At 40.8% G+C, this 16190-nt stretch overlaps 1 protein-coding gene and 1 long non-coding RNA gene across 3 annotated transcripts in view; one reads left to right on the forward strand and one right to left on the reverse strand.

Annotated features, from left to right (window-relative positions):
• LOC148776285 (uncharacterized) overlaps window positions 1-10485 on the forward strand; it is a 35567-nt gene extending 25082 nt beyond the window's left edge. The window contains exon 3 of the long non-coding RNA XR_016038389.1: window positions 10073-10485. This is a non-coding gene — a long non-coding RNA (uncharacterized LOC148776285). The remainder of the gene's footprint in view (window positions 1-10072) is intronic.
• SLC17A5 (solute carrier family 17 member 5) overlaps window positions 1-16190 on the reverse strand; it is an 84617-nt gene that overhangs the window by 12590 nt on the left and 55837 nt on the right. For both annotated transcript variants that reach the window (XM_088840538.1, XM_055433781.2), the window contains 3 exons: window positions 14342-14474; window positions 12802-12949; window positions 1514-1604 (listed from right to left, as the gene is read on the reverse strand). In XM_088840538.1, the coding sequence (XP_088696664.1) occupies window positions 1514-1604; window positions 12802-12949; window positions 14342-14474 (372 nt within the window). The remainder of the gene's footprint in view (window positions 1-1513; window positions 1605-12801; window positions 12950-14341; window positions 14475-16190) is intronic.

Here is a 16190-nt window from a genome sequence, read left to right on the forward strand (position 1 = left end):
GATGGTCAGGGCTGGTGCATGGGGATGACCCAGAGGGATGGGATGGGGAGGGAGGTGGGAAGGGGTTCAAGACGGGGAACACATGTACACCCGGGGCAGATTCATGTCAATGTATGGCAAAACCAATACAATAAATTTTAAAAATAAAAAATAAAATAGAAGAGAGGAAAAAAAAAAAGAAGTGCCAGTTGAATATACGTTTGACTGTTTCAGGGCTCACTAATTCACGGTGGTGGAGGTTTAGTTGCTAAGTCGTGTCTGACTCTTTTTAAATTTTTGTTTATTTATTTATTTTGGCCTTGCTGGCTCTTTGTTGCTGCATGGGCTCTCTCTAGTTGTGGTGAGCAGGGGCTACGCTCTAGATGCAGGCTTCTCATTGTGGTGGCTTCTCTTGTTGTGGAGCACGGGTTCCAGGTGCACGGACTTCAGTTGCTCTGGTGCACTGGCTTAGTTGCTCCGCTCCGCAGCATGTGGGAGTGTCCCAGACCAGCAATCGAATCCATGTCTCCTGCACTGGCAGGCGGGCTCTTTACCACTGGGCCACCAGGGAAGCCCTGTGTCTGACTCTTGCAACCTGATGGACTGTAATATGCCAGGCTCCTCTGTCCACGGGTTTTCCCAGGCAAGAATACTGGAATGGGTTGCCATTTTCCTTTTCTAGGAGATCTTCCCAACCCAGGGACTGAACCCACATTGAACCTGTGTCTCTTGCATTGCAGGTAGATTATTTACTGCTGAGCCACCAGGGAAGCCCACTAAATCATAGGGTAGCCCATTCCACACAGTAACAGCTTTAAACAGAAAATTTGCTGTTTATCTCCTTGTAACTTCTCCCTATCTGCTTTTGTGGAACTGCTGAGAGAAGTCACCGTCTTTTGAATATGTGAAGACATCTATGCAAGCCTGCTAAGTCACTTCAGTTGTGTCTGACTCTTTGTGACCCCATGGACTGTATGTAGCCTGCCAGGCTCCTCTGTCCATGGGATTCTCCAGGCAAGAATGCTGGAATGAGTTGCCACGCCCTCCTCCGGGGGATCTTCCCGACTCGGGGATTGAATCTGTGTCTCCTGCACTGCAGGCGGATTCTGTACCACTGAGTCACCAGGGAAGCCCAAAGACATCTATACATCTTCCTTGTTCATTTGCACATGATTTCCTGATACCTTTGTGGTTCCACTTCTTGAATAATTCTACACTGCCAAATTTATTTGTTCAAACCAAAGATACAAGTCATGTATGTGCTATAATATCACAACATTTAAGGGCTTGCGCGGTTTCAGTTACAAGATCTTCATTTAACTTTGTTCTATTGTTCTGTCTAAAATTCAGAGTGTTCTTTGAAATATACTTCCCACCTACTAAGGCATTTAGCTTTTCTTTGCTGTAAATAACTGCACAAGAATAGGCATTCAGCATTTTACCCTTAATTAAATATACTCAACTTTGATACAGATGTGTGGTTTCAAATGAACTGTTTAGACCTTTTTGGTTTATAAGTAAGTTATCTACTTACCTCAGGAGTCAGACTTCTAGCAATGATGGGCCCAATCATTCCAGGAACAGTGGCAAAGGTATTTGTGATGCCCAGGAGAATACCAGCATACCTGCCGAAACATTTTCATAGAGGTTTATTAATGTGTTACACATTTTTTTTGGAGGGTGGGAATTGAACTTGTCTGTACCCCCTGCAGTGTAAGTGCAGATTCTTAACCACTGAACCACCAGGCAATTCCCTGTGTTACACATTTAAGTAGCTTCTGTCCATAGATAGCTACATTCCCATGCTGTATTCTTGTGAAATTTTAAGTCTAAATGCAATGTCTTACTGAAATAGGACTAAATAGTTATCTGGTGAAAACCTTGTATTTCAATAGTTCCTTGGACTGCAAGGAGGTCCCACCAGTCCATCCTAAAGGAAATCAGTCCTGGGTGTTCATTGGAAGGACTGACGCTGAAGCTGAAGCTCCAATACTTTGGCCACCTCATGCGAAGAGTTGACTCACTGGAAGAGACCCTGAGGCTGGGAGGGATTTGGGACAGGAGGAGAAGGGGATGACAGAGGATGAGATGGCTCGATGGCATCACCAACTCGATGGACATGAGTTTGGGTAAACTCCGGGAGTTAGTGATGGACAAGGAGGCCTGGTGTGCTGCGGTTCATGGGGTCACAAAGAGTCGGACACGACTGAGTGACTGAACTGAACTGAACATCATATAGAGGAACACGGCCATTGAAACGATCCCTTTTACAGTGAAATGGAGACGTGCTGAGATATGATTTTCATACAAGACGGTATCTAGATAGGAAGTTTCATGTATCTTAAAATTTTTTAAGTTAAAAAAAGAATTTATTTCCTGATTACAAAATTTATGTCATTGTTAAAAATTTAAAATAAGAAAAATATTATGAAGAAAGTAAAATTACTTATGATCCTTCTATGCAGAGATAATCAACAGTAACATTTTGGTAAATATTCTAATTTTTTCCTGTATATATTTTAATATAATAACATAACAATATATTATTATAGAAATGAGATATCAAGTACAGTTTTACAACTTATTTGTTGAACTTATTACATATATTCCTGTAGCTAAATCCCTGCATATTGTCCCAGAAATAGACAAACTGAGTTTATAAATACTGTGTGGATATGACAAAAATGCCTATTGATAAAAATTCTTTTCAGAATCTTTATTGTCCTCAAAGCTGGTACTTCATGTTTTAAGAGGTAATCATTCTCTAATTCAAGTTTGCTAATTTTGACCCCACAGTCTCCCTGAAAACTCACATTTTATTCTCCTTTATTATTTCCAGTGCAACATATATGCTCATTCAATATATGCTGACCAGAAAAATGGTGTGTGACCCTCAGTTGTTCAGGTCCCATGCTTGGTCCTATGGGGCTCTGGCTGCACTGGTTGCTGGAGCTTTGTCCCCTCAAGACAAAGAGACAAAGTACCTTCTCCTGGGACTTGATTCCGAAGGATTATACAGTATGCAACATTTTGGATTACGTGCTAGGGTTGCTGAACAGTATTCTAAGTTGTGTGTATTAATGGAAGAACTTGGGATTTTGTCTTGCAGATGGCCCTACATTCTAAATTTTGTAGACTGAGGCATCATTTGATATAGTCCTATGTGGCTCCGACGGTAAAGCGTCTGCCTGCAATGCGGGAGACCCGGGTTTGATCCCTCGGTTGAGAAGATCCTCTGGAGAAGGAAATGGCAATCCTCCAGTACTCTAGCTTGGAAAATTCCATGGACGGAGGAGCGTGGTAGGCTACAGGCCGTGGGGTTGCAAAGAGTCGGACATGACTGAGTGACTTAACTTTATCTCCTCTATTTCCTGTACACTGGTAGTATCTACGGGCTTCTTTGGTGGCTCAGACGGTAAAGAATCGGCTTGCAGTGCAGGAGACCTGGGTTCAATCCCTGGGTCAGAAAGATTCCCTGGAGAAGGGAATGGCAGGATAGAGCATGGCAGACTACAATCCATAGGGTCCTGGCAGACTACAGACTTGAGATCCTAGAGGGTTCATTAGATTTAGGTTTGATATTTTTAGCATGAAAATCCAATGGTGGTGGTAGAGTTAAAAATTAGTTAATCAAGTAAATTATTTTTTATAAAAGTCACCTGTGCTGTGTGCAGTGCTTAGTCACTCAGGCGTGTCTGACTCTTTGCGACCTCATGGACTGTAGCCCGCTGGCCTCCTCTGTCCATGGGGATTCTCCAGGTAAGAATACTGGAATGGGTTGACATGCCCTCCTCCAGGGAATCTTCCCAACCCAGGGATTGAACCCAGGTCTCCCACATTGCATGTGGATCCTTTACTATCTGAGCCACAAGGGAAGCCCATGAATACTGGAGTGGGTAGCCTATCCCTTCTCCAGGGGATCTTTCCCACCCAGGAATCAAACTGGGGTCTCCTGCATTGCAGGTGGATTCTTTACCAGCTGAGCTACCAGGGAAGCCCAAAAGCCACCAAGTTATATACAAAGGCCAATTAGAGCTATTCAACTTTTTAATGAGATAATCAGTGATATTATAAAATAAAATTGTGGTCAAAATTAAAGAACCTTGGTATTTATTAGACCATACAGTCTTATTGTGGGATGATACTGTTTCTGTTAGGTATAGGATCCTCAGTAACTCGGTTGCAGACCGTTGATCTGAAATTCCTCACCCCATTTTAGATGTGGAAAAGTGCCTGCTATGGACAGAATTGTGTCCTCCCCCAACCCACACTTCCAATGTGACTGTATTTGGAGACAGGGCTTTTAAGAAGCAATTGAGGTTAAATGAGGTCATAAAGATAGGCGCCCAACCTAATAGGGTTGGTGGCCTTACCAGGAAAGGAAGAAAGGCAGACTGCTCTCCCTGTTTCTGTGAGCTCCTATGGAGGAGAAGCCATGTGAGGACATAGTGAGAAGGTGACTGTCTGCAAAGCAGGAGGGAAGCCCTCACCAGAACGCAACCCAGCAGGCACCCTGACCTTGGACTTCTAGCCTCCAGAACTGTGAGAAGATCAATTTCTGTTTTTTAAGCTACTCAGCCACATGGTATTTCTATGGCATCCTGAGTTGATCGACAGTGCCTAAATAAAATATCCTGCTGAACCCAATTCAGTTATCTATAAACATCACAAATTTTTATGTTGAAAATCAATGTACACAGTGTACAACAACAGAACGAAAGAGCTCAGAACTTTTTGGCTTATGTCCCTTAGGGAGCAGATCTTAAATTAACCAAGCTTGGCAGAACTTGTCCTTTTTTTTTTTTTTAAAGCATTAACACCTTGGCAGTAGGAGGAACTGACTGCAGTGTTGCCAGGCCTTTTCAGTGACAGATATTAAGTGCAGATGAATGTTGTGAAATTCTAAACGTCAGCACCAAGTTCATTCAAGTACTTATATTACACTGGGCAAGAAAGGCCATGAAAGATTGATGAGAGCCTGGGGGAAAGAAATTGTTGTATGGACTCAGTCTGGATTCTGTGCTATTGGCGTCTTAGAATTCTGTAGGATTAACAGTTAAAAATCTAGTCAAATCCTTTGATATCTGAGTAATCTGAAAATTATCCATAGAAAATATATATTTTAGTCCACAGAAGAAAAGGCTTAGAAAATACCTTATATTTACATGCTAATAGGACTGCCTGCCTATTGAAAAACCCTATGCCAGGCAGGGTTCTAAGTAGTTTTTATATCTTATCCTACTTTAACAGTAAAGTGAACCCCAAGAGGAAGGTTATCTTTACTCTATAGATAAGAAAGAAAGAAAGACTATAAAATGTTACCTAATTTGTCTGGTTCCAAATCAGTACTTAATATTGGAATGTTATAATCTACAATGCTGGGGCTTGTAGCAAAAAATTAAGCATAAGAAAACTGATCTTTCCTACAGACTGAATTCAGTGATGACTGTTTTCAATAAGGCACTGTTACAGATATATAAAATATCCATCAACAGAGGAATGGATAAAGATGTGGTACATATATATAATGGAATATTACTCAACCATAAAAAAGAAAGAAATAATGCCATTTGCAGCAACATGGATGGGCATAGAGACTGTCATTCTGAGTGAAATAAGTCAGAGAAAGACAAATATCATATGATAACACATGCGCTATCTAAAAAAATGGTACAAATGAACTTATTTACAAAACAGAAACAGAATCACAGATGTAGAAAAGAGACTTACTGTTACTGGGAGGGGAAAAGAGGAGAAGGATAAACCAGGAGACTGGGTTGGACATACATGTACTACTGTATATAAAAAAGATAACGAGTAAGGCCCTACTGTGTAGCACAGGGAACTCTACTCGATACTGTATAATGACCTACACGGGAAAATAATCTAAAAAAGAGAGGATATATGGATACACATAATAGATTCATATACATATACAGCAAACTGATTCACTTTGCTGTCCAACTAATACAACATTGTAAATCAACTGTACTCCAACACAAATTAAAAAAAATAAACTATAGTTTATTATTTTAACCTCCTTGAGGATAGAATCTGGGTGTGCCCAGGACACATACCACTTTGGACAGTAGATGCTCAGTAAACAATCTGTTGAATACATCTTTAAAAATTACGTCTTATTTTCCCACAATTTATTGGCTATTCTCAGAGTAAGAGGGAAAAGGATGAACTAAAATTGTTGATTATGAAGATATTCCTCAAATGTGTAAGAAATACATCACTCATCCTAATGTCTTCCTTGGAACATAGTCGATTCTTATCACAGTTTCTAACCAATTATAATTATAACGCACGAAGGAGATCCAACAGTTCAAGCCATTTTAACAGTAAACACCAATTATTGCTGTCACCCACCCATCCATCCATTCATTTAACAAATAATTCTTGAATTGTATTTATTTATTTATGTTTGGCCGAGCTGGGTCTTCATTGCTGCGTGGCATTTCTCTGGCTGTGGCGAACAGGGGCTATTCTTCATTGCAGTTCATGGGCTTCTCACTGTGGTGGCTCACTGAACAAAAAATTCTTAAGCATGTCATTTGTGTCCACCACTACAGAGGACTCTCATGTCCAGTAATGAATTAAACATAGTTCTTGTTCTCAAGGAGCTCACAGTTTACTTAATGAGAAAGACTATGGGTCAAAAATGTAATACAACCTAGTTACCTGAATAATGGTCTTCCCAGGTGGCTCAGGAGTATGTCAAGGCTGTATATACTGTCACCCTGTTTATTTAACTTATATGCGGAGTACATCATGAGAAATGCCGAACTGGATGAAGCACAAGCTGGAATCAAGATTGCTGGAAGAAATATCAATAACCTCAGATACGCATATGACACCAACCTTATGGCAGAAAGCAAAGAGGAACTAAAATGCCTCTTGATGAAAGTGAAAGAGGAGAGTGTAAAAGTTGGCTTAAAGCTCAACATTCAGAAAACTAAGATCATGGCATCTGGTCCCATCACTTCATGGCAAATAGATAGGGAAACAATGGAAACAGTGACAGGCTTTATTGTCGTGGGCACCAAAATCACTGCAGATGGTGACTGCAGCCATGAAATTAAAAGATACTTGCTCCTTGGAAGAAAAGCTATGCCAAACATAGACAGCAGAGATATTACTTTGCCAACAAAAGTCTGTATAGTCAAAGCTATGGTTTTTCCAGTAGTCATGTTTGGATGTGAAAGTTGGACCATAAAGACTTGGACATAAAGTGCCAAACAATTGATGTTTTTGAACTGTGGTGTTGGAGAAGACTCTTGAGAATCCCTTGGACTGCAAGGAGATCAAACCAGTCAATCCTAAAGGAAATCAGTCCTGAATATTTATTGGAAGGACTGATGCTGAAGCTGAAGCTCCAATACTTTGGCCACCTGATGTGAAGAACTGACTCATTAGAAAAGACCCTGATGCTGGGAAAGATTGAAGGTAGGAGGAGAAGGGGACGACAGAGGATGAGATGGTTGGATGGCATCACCAACTCAATGGACATGAGTTTCAGCAAGCTCCAAGAGATAGTGAAGGACGGGGAAGCCTGGTGTGCTGCAGTGCATGGGGTCTCAAAGAACTGAACACGACTGAGTGACTGAACAACAACAGGTGGTTCAGTGGGTAAAGAATCTGCCTGCCGATGCAGCAGATGCAGGGGATGTGCGTTCTATCCCTGGGTTGGGAATATCCCCTGGAGGCGGGCATGGCAACCCACTCCAGTAGTATTCCTGCCTGGAGAATTCCAGGGACAGAGAAGCCTGGCAGGCTAGAGTCCATAGGGTCACAAAGAGTTGGACATGACTGAAGTGACTGAGCATGCACGCATCATCACGGGTATCTTCTTTACTCTTCAGGTGTAATCTATTGTCAAGTCACTTCTATTGTATTTACAAAGATCTCAAATCTATCTACCTCTTTACATCTCCATCTCCATTCCAGGCCATCACCACCTCCTACCTGGGTTACTGCAGTAGCCTCCTAATTGGTTTTCTCTGCTTGTATTTGTTCACACAAGAGTGACCTTAAAAGTGACCAGAGAAGGTCACTTCCTACTTGCTTTGGATACAATTTAAAATACTTACTATAGGCCCCTACTTACTCTCCAGTGGCTTTCTTCCCTGCATCTCAGTCACAAGTGACCTCTCAGTTAAGTGAAATACAGAGTTTTGGATTGAATGTCTATGTGCTTCCAAAATTCATATGTTGAAGTCTTGCTCCTCAGTGTGTTTGCATTTGGGACAGGCTCTTTACGAGGTGATAGAGGTTAAATGAGATCGTAAGGGGCGGGACTCTAATCTGACAAGGCTGATGCCCTTATAAGAAGAGTGAGAGACATCAGAGCTCTCTCCCTCTCTGCACACAGCCATGCACACGTACCCAGGGGAAGGCCATGTGAGCACAGAGCAAGCAGTTGGCCCTTCTGCAAACCAGGAAGAGTCCGCACCAGAAACCAAGGTGTCGGCACTTTGATACGGGAATTCTAGCCTCTAGAACTGTGAGAAAATTTCTGTTGTTTAAGGTACTCAGTCTGTGTGTTTTATTCCAGCAGCCCAAGCAGACTGAGACACACACCAATTTCCTCTTCCTGCCATGTGAATTCTCCTGTCAAGAACACTACTTCCTTTTTGCCTAACTTCTTGCTTATCCTTGAGGCTTTAGCTTAAATAAGTCTCACTTCCTCAGAAAGACCTTCCCTTGCTCCCTGATCTGCCCTATGCCCCCTATTATATTCTCTTACTTTCTCTTCAAAAAGTTAGTTTCTGTTTCTTTCATGCCCACCACTCTAGACTAAGAGTTCCACAGGCCAGGGCTGGGCTGTTTTGGCTGACACTTAGTAGGCAGGCACGTGATAAGTATTTGTTGAAAGAATGAGTGATTATAACTTATTACAATTCTTTCTTATTGTTTCTTTCCTGAACTAGACTGACTGCCTCGTGAGCAGGAGCTGGGTTTTATTTTCTATAGTGCCATGTGGAGGGTTGAATGTACAACTGGTACTATATAGATGTTTGTTGTACGCATTAGAGAACTGGGCCAGCCCTGGGCCTCATGCTTGAAAGCACAAGGGATATAAGGGATCCTTTAGATCCCCGAGGATCTAAAGATGCAGATTCTGGTTCACTAAGTCTGGAGAGATGCCTGAGAATCTGCACTTTGCACAAGCTCTCATGTAATGATGTCAGTGGTCCATGGACCACACTCTGCATAGATAAGAATACTCTAAATCTTTCCTAGTTCTAACTTTCTATGATAAAACTATACACTGTATGTACAAACTATGCACTGTATATATTGCATGTATGAACTATACAGCGTATACACTGCATGTATAAACTATACACTGTAGTTTATAAAAACAATGTCACTCGTTCAACTTACTTCCAGGGAAATCCTTTCCAGATTCCTTTTCAATCAATCGTATAAGGGAACATATTTCAGTCCTTTAATTATTGCTATGCCTTGAATCCTTTTCTGTAATGAGACTTGGTCTACTTTGTAAATACCACATCCGCCTCAAGTCCTGGGCAGAGATGTGTTTAGGCCTTCGGGCTCCTGCTTAGGCCCTCCCGCTGAAATGGCTTCTTACACCTTCACTCCTTCCATGTCAATAGGCTCTTAATTATTTCAGTTATGTTTGTATCCGATCTTCCAAACTGTCACTATATTTAACAAGGTTTTATTTAGGTTAATTTACTTTTCAAGTTCTTCTCTTTCCTCACTATATTAATCTCCTTTAGTTTTTTTTTTAATTAAAAAAATTTTTTTTTGGTTGCCCTGCATGGCATGTTGGATCTTATTAATAGCTCCCTTACCAGGGATTGAACTTGTGTACCCTGCACTGGAAGTGAGGAGCCTTAACCACTGGACCACGGGGGAATTCTAAAACTCATTTAGTTCTAAACTCAACAACATGTATACTTAACATTTTCTAGCTTGTGAAGTTCACAAAATTCTTTCCGTTTCTCATAAGAAAGAGCATTAAAGCAAAGTGTTGATTGCAACACAGTAAAGTCAATACACAAATAGATTTTTAGAAAGGATTTTCACATGATACTGAATACGAAAATCTCTTTTCCAGGCTTCCCTGGTGGCTCAGTGGTAAAGAATCTGCCTGCTAATGCAGGAGACACCGGTTTGATCCCTGGTCCTGGAAGATCCCAGTACTGGGGAGCAACTAAGCCCGTGCACCCCACTATTATACCTGCGCTGTAAAGCCCAGGAGTTGCAACTACTGAAGCCCACGTGCCCAAGAGCTTTGTTCTGCAGCAAGAGAATCCATCACAACGAGAAGCCTGCACACCGTAACTAGAGTAGGCCCCGCTCACCACAACTAGAGCAAAGCCCACACAGCAACAAAGACCCAGCATAGCCAAAAATAAATAAATAAAATAAAATAATATTAAATAGAAAATCTCTTTTCCTTCTTCCATGCATATAATTGATTGACAGCACTGCCGATGGCCCTGCACAGTACCAGACCCTGGTACTGCCGGGGGTTAACAGGACATACTTGGGCTCTGAACTCTCAGAGGTGACAGCACCAGAGCTTTTGCTTGGCTATCTTTTGTTTCAAATCGTTTCTTGGCCCAATACCCAAGTGTCACTCGTTTTCTTTCCTTGGTTCCTCACTGTTAAGGGTATGTAGATGGAAGCTCCTATTTTTTTTTAGTATTGTCATGTACATCAACCACTCAACAGCTATGGACTGGGGGTGCTTCTCCTTGTGCAGAAGTTGTGATATGGATATATATGATGTCTCAGTCTGAGAAAGTTCCCAAGCAGATTGGGGCAAGAAGAAAGAGAAGAGTTACATTCAGAAATAATTACAAATTAAGCTATGGTATCCAGCATAAAATTATAAACTGAGAAAAGGAAGAGAAAAAAAGCACAAGGGTCTGGAAAGGCTTAATGAAGAACTGGGATGTGAGCTGGGAAGGATTCAGATGGATGGGGAGGAAAGGAAACGGACCAGAGGCTGAGAATGAATCCCAGTGGAAGGCGTTGTGGAGCAGCTGGACAGGACGCTGCCTGGAGCCAGGCATACAAAGACTCTGATCCTGTGGCGCCTTCTTGGACTTCTTATACAAAACAAGAGACTGGATTAGAACGATTTCAAAGGTCCATGCAAGTTCTACGAGCATCGGTTTATTGGTGCTTATCTAGAATTATTTATTGAAGGGATGGGAGACTGAGGATTAATAGGAATAGGAAGATTCTGAGGCAGTCCAAGTGTGAAAAATTGGGGGTAGGGGTTAGGAGACTTTTCTTTTCTCTAAAAATAAATTCATATTCATTATTTAAAAAAGATTAAGTGCACCAAATCCTCTGGGTTAAAATAGTCACTGTGTCAACTGGCACAAAAGAATTCTAGAAGAATGTGTCCCAAAGAATACTTCCAGAAAAACAGCCATTGCAAGAATTCTGGGCTTAAAACTAGGATCCTAGGGGAAGTTTTGGCTCAATCATTTGTTAGCTGGGTGATACAAGATGAGTCACTTGACTTCCTTGAATCTGAGTTTTCTCAGTCATAAAATAGGTCAAGAATGTCTTTCTCAAGGGAATGCTTTAAGGATCAAACAAGATAATGTTTGTGAAGATGGTTTATATGCTATCAAGTACTAAACAAATATATTTGCACATAGGTCAGATCATAATTGGACAAACAACTTGGTCTGGTCTTGGGCATTCATCCAACCAACTAAATGCTCACCATGGGCCAAGCTCCATGGTGAGCCCTGAGAACGTTAAGACTCTGAAGAACTCTGCCTTCACTGAGGTCCTATTCTAGCTGGGCGGTGTATGTAATGTTTTAACAGAGGTGATGATAGTTAAACGTTTAAATTTAAAAACAACTTCATGCTTTAATTATTATGTAAACTGAAACCTTGTTTAAGGATTTAAGTCAGTCTTAGGGCAGTCAAATTCATAGACACAAGAAAAAATAGAAGGGCAGCTGCCACGGAGTGGGGGCGAGGGAGGAAGAATGGGAGTTAGTGTTTAATGGGTCCAGGGTTTCAGCTTGGGAAGATAAAGAGTTCTGGAACGCGCTTCCCTGGTGGTTCTGTGGTAAAGAATCTGCCTGCCAGTGCAGGAGACATGGGTTCAATTCCTAGTCCAGGAAGATCCCATGTGCCTCAGGGCAGTTGAGCCCGTGTGCCCAGACTACTGAGCCAGCACGCACCCTAGAGCCCTTGTTCCACAAGAGAAGCAAGCACACTGCAACTAGAGAGCAGAACCTGCTCTCCTCAACTAGAACAATGTCTGAGCAGCAATGAAGGACCAGCATGACTAAACACAGAAATACTTTTTTAAAATAAGAAAAAAAAAAAAGAGTTCTTGAATGGATCATGTTGATGGTTGCACGACAATGTGAATGGATGCACTTAATGAAGGGATAATTAGGAAATTTGGGATGGACATGTCCATTCTGCTATATTTAAAATGGATAACCAACAAGGACCTACTCTGCAGCACAAGGAACTCTGCTCAATGTTATCTGGAAGCCTGAGTAGGAAGGGGGTTTGGGGGAGAATGGATACATGTATATATTTGGCTGAGTCTCTTCGCTGTTCACCTGAAACTTTCATGACATTTTTAATTAGCTATATCCAAGTACAAAATTAAAAGTTCAAAAATAAATAAATAAAAAAAATACATTAGAACTTCCAAAATATTTAAAAAATGGTGTCAAGAGTAAAGTTTATGTTATGCATAATTCACTATAATTATCAATAATGATTAAATAGTGATTAATAATTTAAATAATAACTTAAAGCTAATCTGAACCAATCTTAAATCAGTACTCACGAAGGAGCAATGTCCAGATGGTTGATGCTAAATCCAGAAGAGCAAAAGCCTCCCAGTGATGTTGATATGGTTAGGAATGCAACAGCCAAGGAATAATCGCAGCCTATAAATCCTGCAGCGACCAGGAATACCGCAGGTCCAATCATCCCTGGAGTTAAAATGTTATAGAAAGAAAAAAAGAAGCCCCAGCATTAGTATTTGCTTGCTCTTTAATATAGTATAAATCTGAGATTTGATATTACTGCCACCTACTGTAGAAACATTGTACTGCCAGGAAGACTCAGCTTCAATTATAGTTTCCATAGATAAAGGAAATTAGTCTTGAATATTCATTGGAAGGACTGATGCTAAAGCTGAAACTCCAATACTTTGGCCACCTGATGCAAAGAACCGACTCATTCGAAAAGACCCTGATGCTGGGAAAGATTGAAGGCGGGAGGAAAAGGGGATGACAGAGGATGAGATGGTTGGATGGCATCACAGACTCAATGGACATGAGTTTGCACAAGCTCTGGAGTAGATGATAGACAGGGGAGCCTGGCATGCTGCAGTCCATGGGGTCACAAACAGTCAGACACGACTGACTGAGCAACTGAACTGAACTGAACTGAAATAAAAAGTGCTGGATTAATGCAACTATCATAAAAGTTAAAAAACCTCTTTATGCAATGCTATTAAATTTACATGTGACCAGGACTCAGCTAAACTTCTACAATGTTTGAGAAAAGAGCAAGAGAATGACTAAGACATACGGTTCCAGAGAGAGGCAACAGTTGATGCAGAACCTAACCAAAGAAGGAAAACTAAATAATAAACTGTGTTAGATAAGGTCAGGAAAATACTCCATCTAGGTTTTGACAACTGAAAGCGGTACACGGGGTTTATCACAGGCAGTTAAGTGTCACATAAAAGTCATACAGGAAGGGATGTAACGAGCAGCTGGTGCGTTTTCTGTGGCTATAGCAGGGCCATCCAGCAACTCTCTGTGATGACAGAAATGCTGTATTTGTAGATACTGCAACCAAGGAACTTATTCGTTGTCTTACATCGTTTTAAAATTCACTTTTCTGAAATCAGAGTCTGAAACATGATTATTTAAGGTTCCTTTGAGTTCTCTGATTTATGGGTCCTCATTTGCTATAATGATGCTAGTATGTATTTTTGATTGAGATTTAAAATAGAAAAGGAAAAAAAAAAAGGAAAAAAAAATAGAAAAGGGATGGAGACTTTCTTATTTTCATTGCAAACTTGGAGTTGAAAACAAAATGATTTATAAAAATTCTGGGGAAGATATTCAGCAAAGCAAGCCATTTTTTTTATAGCTGTAAGAGTATGATAGAGATAACAGGATATTGTAAATCTTAATCCTCAAAATGCAACACTCAAAAAGAACCATCTTATACAGACATGTACTATGTGTGTTAAAATATATTGTTTTGATATGTGAACAAATAACTAATATTATCACTTTTACTTTGCCTTTCAACGTAAACACAGTAAATAATTGTAAACCCAAACAACACGATTCATTTTTACCTACCGATAAGGCTAAAAGCTCTTCGAACCCATAGAGTTGAAAAATTCCATCTTGCCCTTAAATTGTCAGCAGCTTGACCAGACAGGATCATACATAACCAACAGCCTAAATAAGGGACTGCAGATAAAAACCCATTCTGGAAGGAATAAGAAGATCCAGGGTTAATTATGGAGGGAAGAAGAACCAAAATAACACATACACACATACCCCTACCACCACATGAGAGCAAATACATAGCAGTATTCTGATAATTTTTATATAATACAGTAAATAAGTTCAGTTTTTAGAAGGATTATGGGATTCAGCTCAATGCAGTCCCAGAGAGCCTGTCTCACAGGGAACCAGAGTCTAGAACTAGACTCCCCATAGTCTAGTCTGCTTAGGGTGAATGCTATCTTGAATGCTATTTTGGAATTTGGGTTCTAGCTTCAGCGAGAGGATGTCTTCCTATTTTAGCCTAGGGCTTTCTCCCACAGGACAGTCTTAATTTATTTATTTTGAAAACATTTTCTAATTATAAAATAAAATTCAGAGAAAATCACATAAGTCAAATGCACAGCTTAATGAACTATTTTAAAGTGAGCGCCATCCAGATGCTGTTAGAAACTGCTCTCTTCCGGCTTCTTACTTGAGGATGCCCAGACCTACTTCAACTGCATCAGTGCCAGGCACTGATCAAGGTGAAGTGACAGCAGAGGAGCCCAGGGCTGCTGGTACCCTCCCCACCGCCCCCCTCCAGGGTGACGAGGATGCATGCAAGAAGTAGAGGAGGAGTTTCTCATCAGACCTCGTCCCCTCTGTATCGTGTCCCGTGACTCCTCTGGCACTGGCCCCAGTGGCCCCGCCCCACCCAGCTCCCTCTGCTGATGTCTAGTGGTTTAATTTCTGTCCTGTCTAAGGCAGGACACAAGGGCCTCAAGCTCTATTCCTTTCCACGTCTGACATGGGGTTTGAATGTTGTGTGTTGTGCTTTTTGTTTATTTTGTTCCGAAATTAAAGTATGCAACATAAAGAAGATGCAGTTTAAAATAAACAGTGCCTGGAGCACTCACATGTGCTTGGAGCAAAGGACAAAGGTGGTGGGTGATAGAGAGAGCTTGATTTTTTCCCCTCTTCTCTTCCTTTACAACACCACCTAAACAAAATGAAAAAGCCACGAGATACCAAACAGAATGTCTCATGGAAATGTGTTATTCGTTTTGATTTGACTGCTTTTCAGGAAACCACCCATTCTGCAAAATGAAGAAAGCATACTCAAAAACATTTTTTTCCTTTCTTCTATTCATTTTTCCTTTAAGCACAACCTGAGGTGCCAAGCCTAAATGGCCCAATTCTGATAAAAGCAAAGGTTTTTCAGAAACAGACACAGATGTAGAGAATGAACTTATGGTTGCTGGGGAGGGGGGATGATGGATGTAAGGGATAGTTAGGGAGTCTGGGATGGACATGCACACACTGCTACATTCAAAATGGATAACCAACAAGGACCTACTGTGCAGCACAGGGAACTCTGCTCAGTGTTATGTGGCAGCCTGGATAGAAGGGACGTTTGGGGGAGAACAGATACATGTATATGTTTGGCTGAGTTCCTTTGCTGTTCACCTGAAACTATCACAAGATTGTCTGTTAACTGGTTATACCCCAATACAAAGTAAAAAGTTAAAAAAAGAACACTTTTTAGTCTGAGAGAGATGGGTATACCTGTTAGAGATGTACAAACACAAAAAAGGTAGAAAGATATTTTATCACTGATATTAAAATCTGGTAATAATAGTTGTTTTTCCAAGAAAAACAATTATTATTATTCTTACATTTTGATTTGTTCTGTAGTTGGTTCTGGATTTTTGTTTCT

The sequence above is a fragment of the Moschus berezovskii genome, chromosome 10, assembly GCF_049115385.1.
Source record: "Moschus berezovskii isolate FMDL1 chromosome 10, NW_MosBer_1.0, whole genome shotgun sequence".
Classification (NCBI taxonomy): Eukaryota; Metazoa; Chordata; class Mammalia; order Artiodactyla; family Moschidae; genus Moschus; species Moschus berezovskii.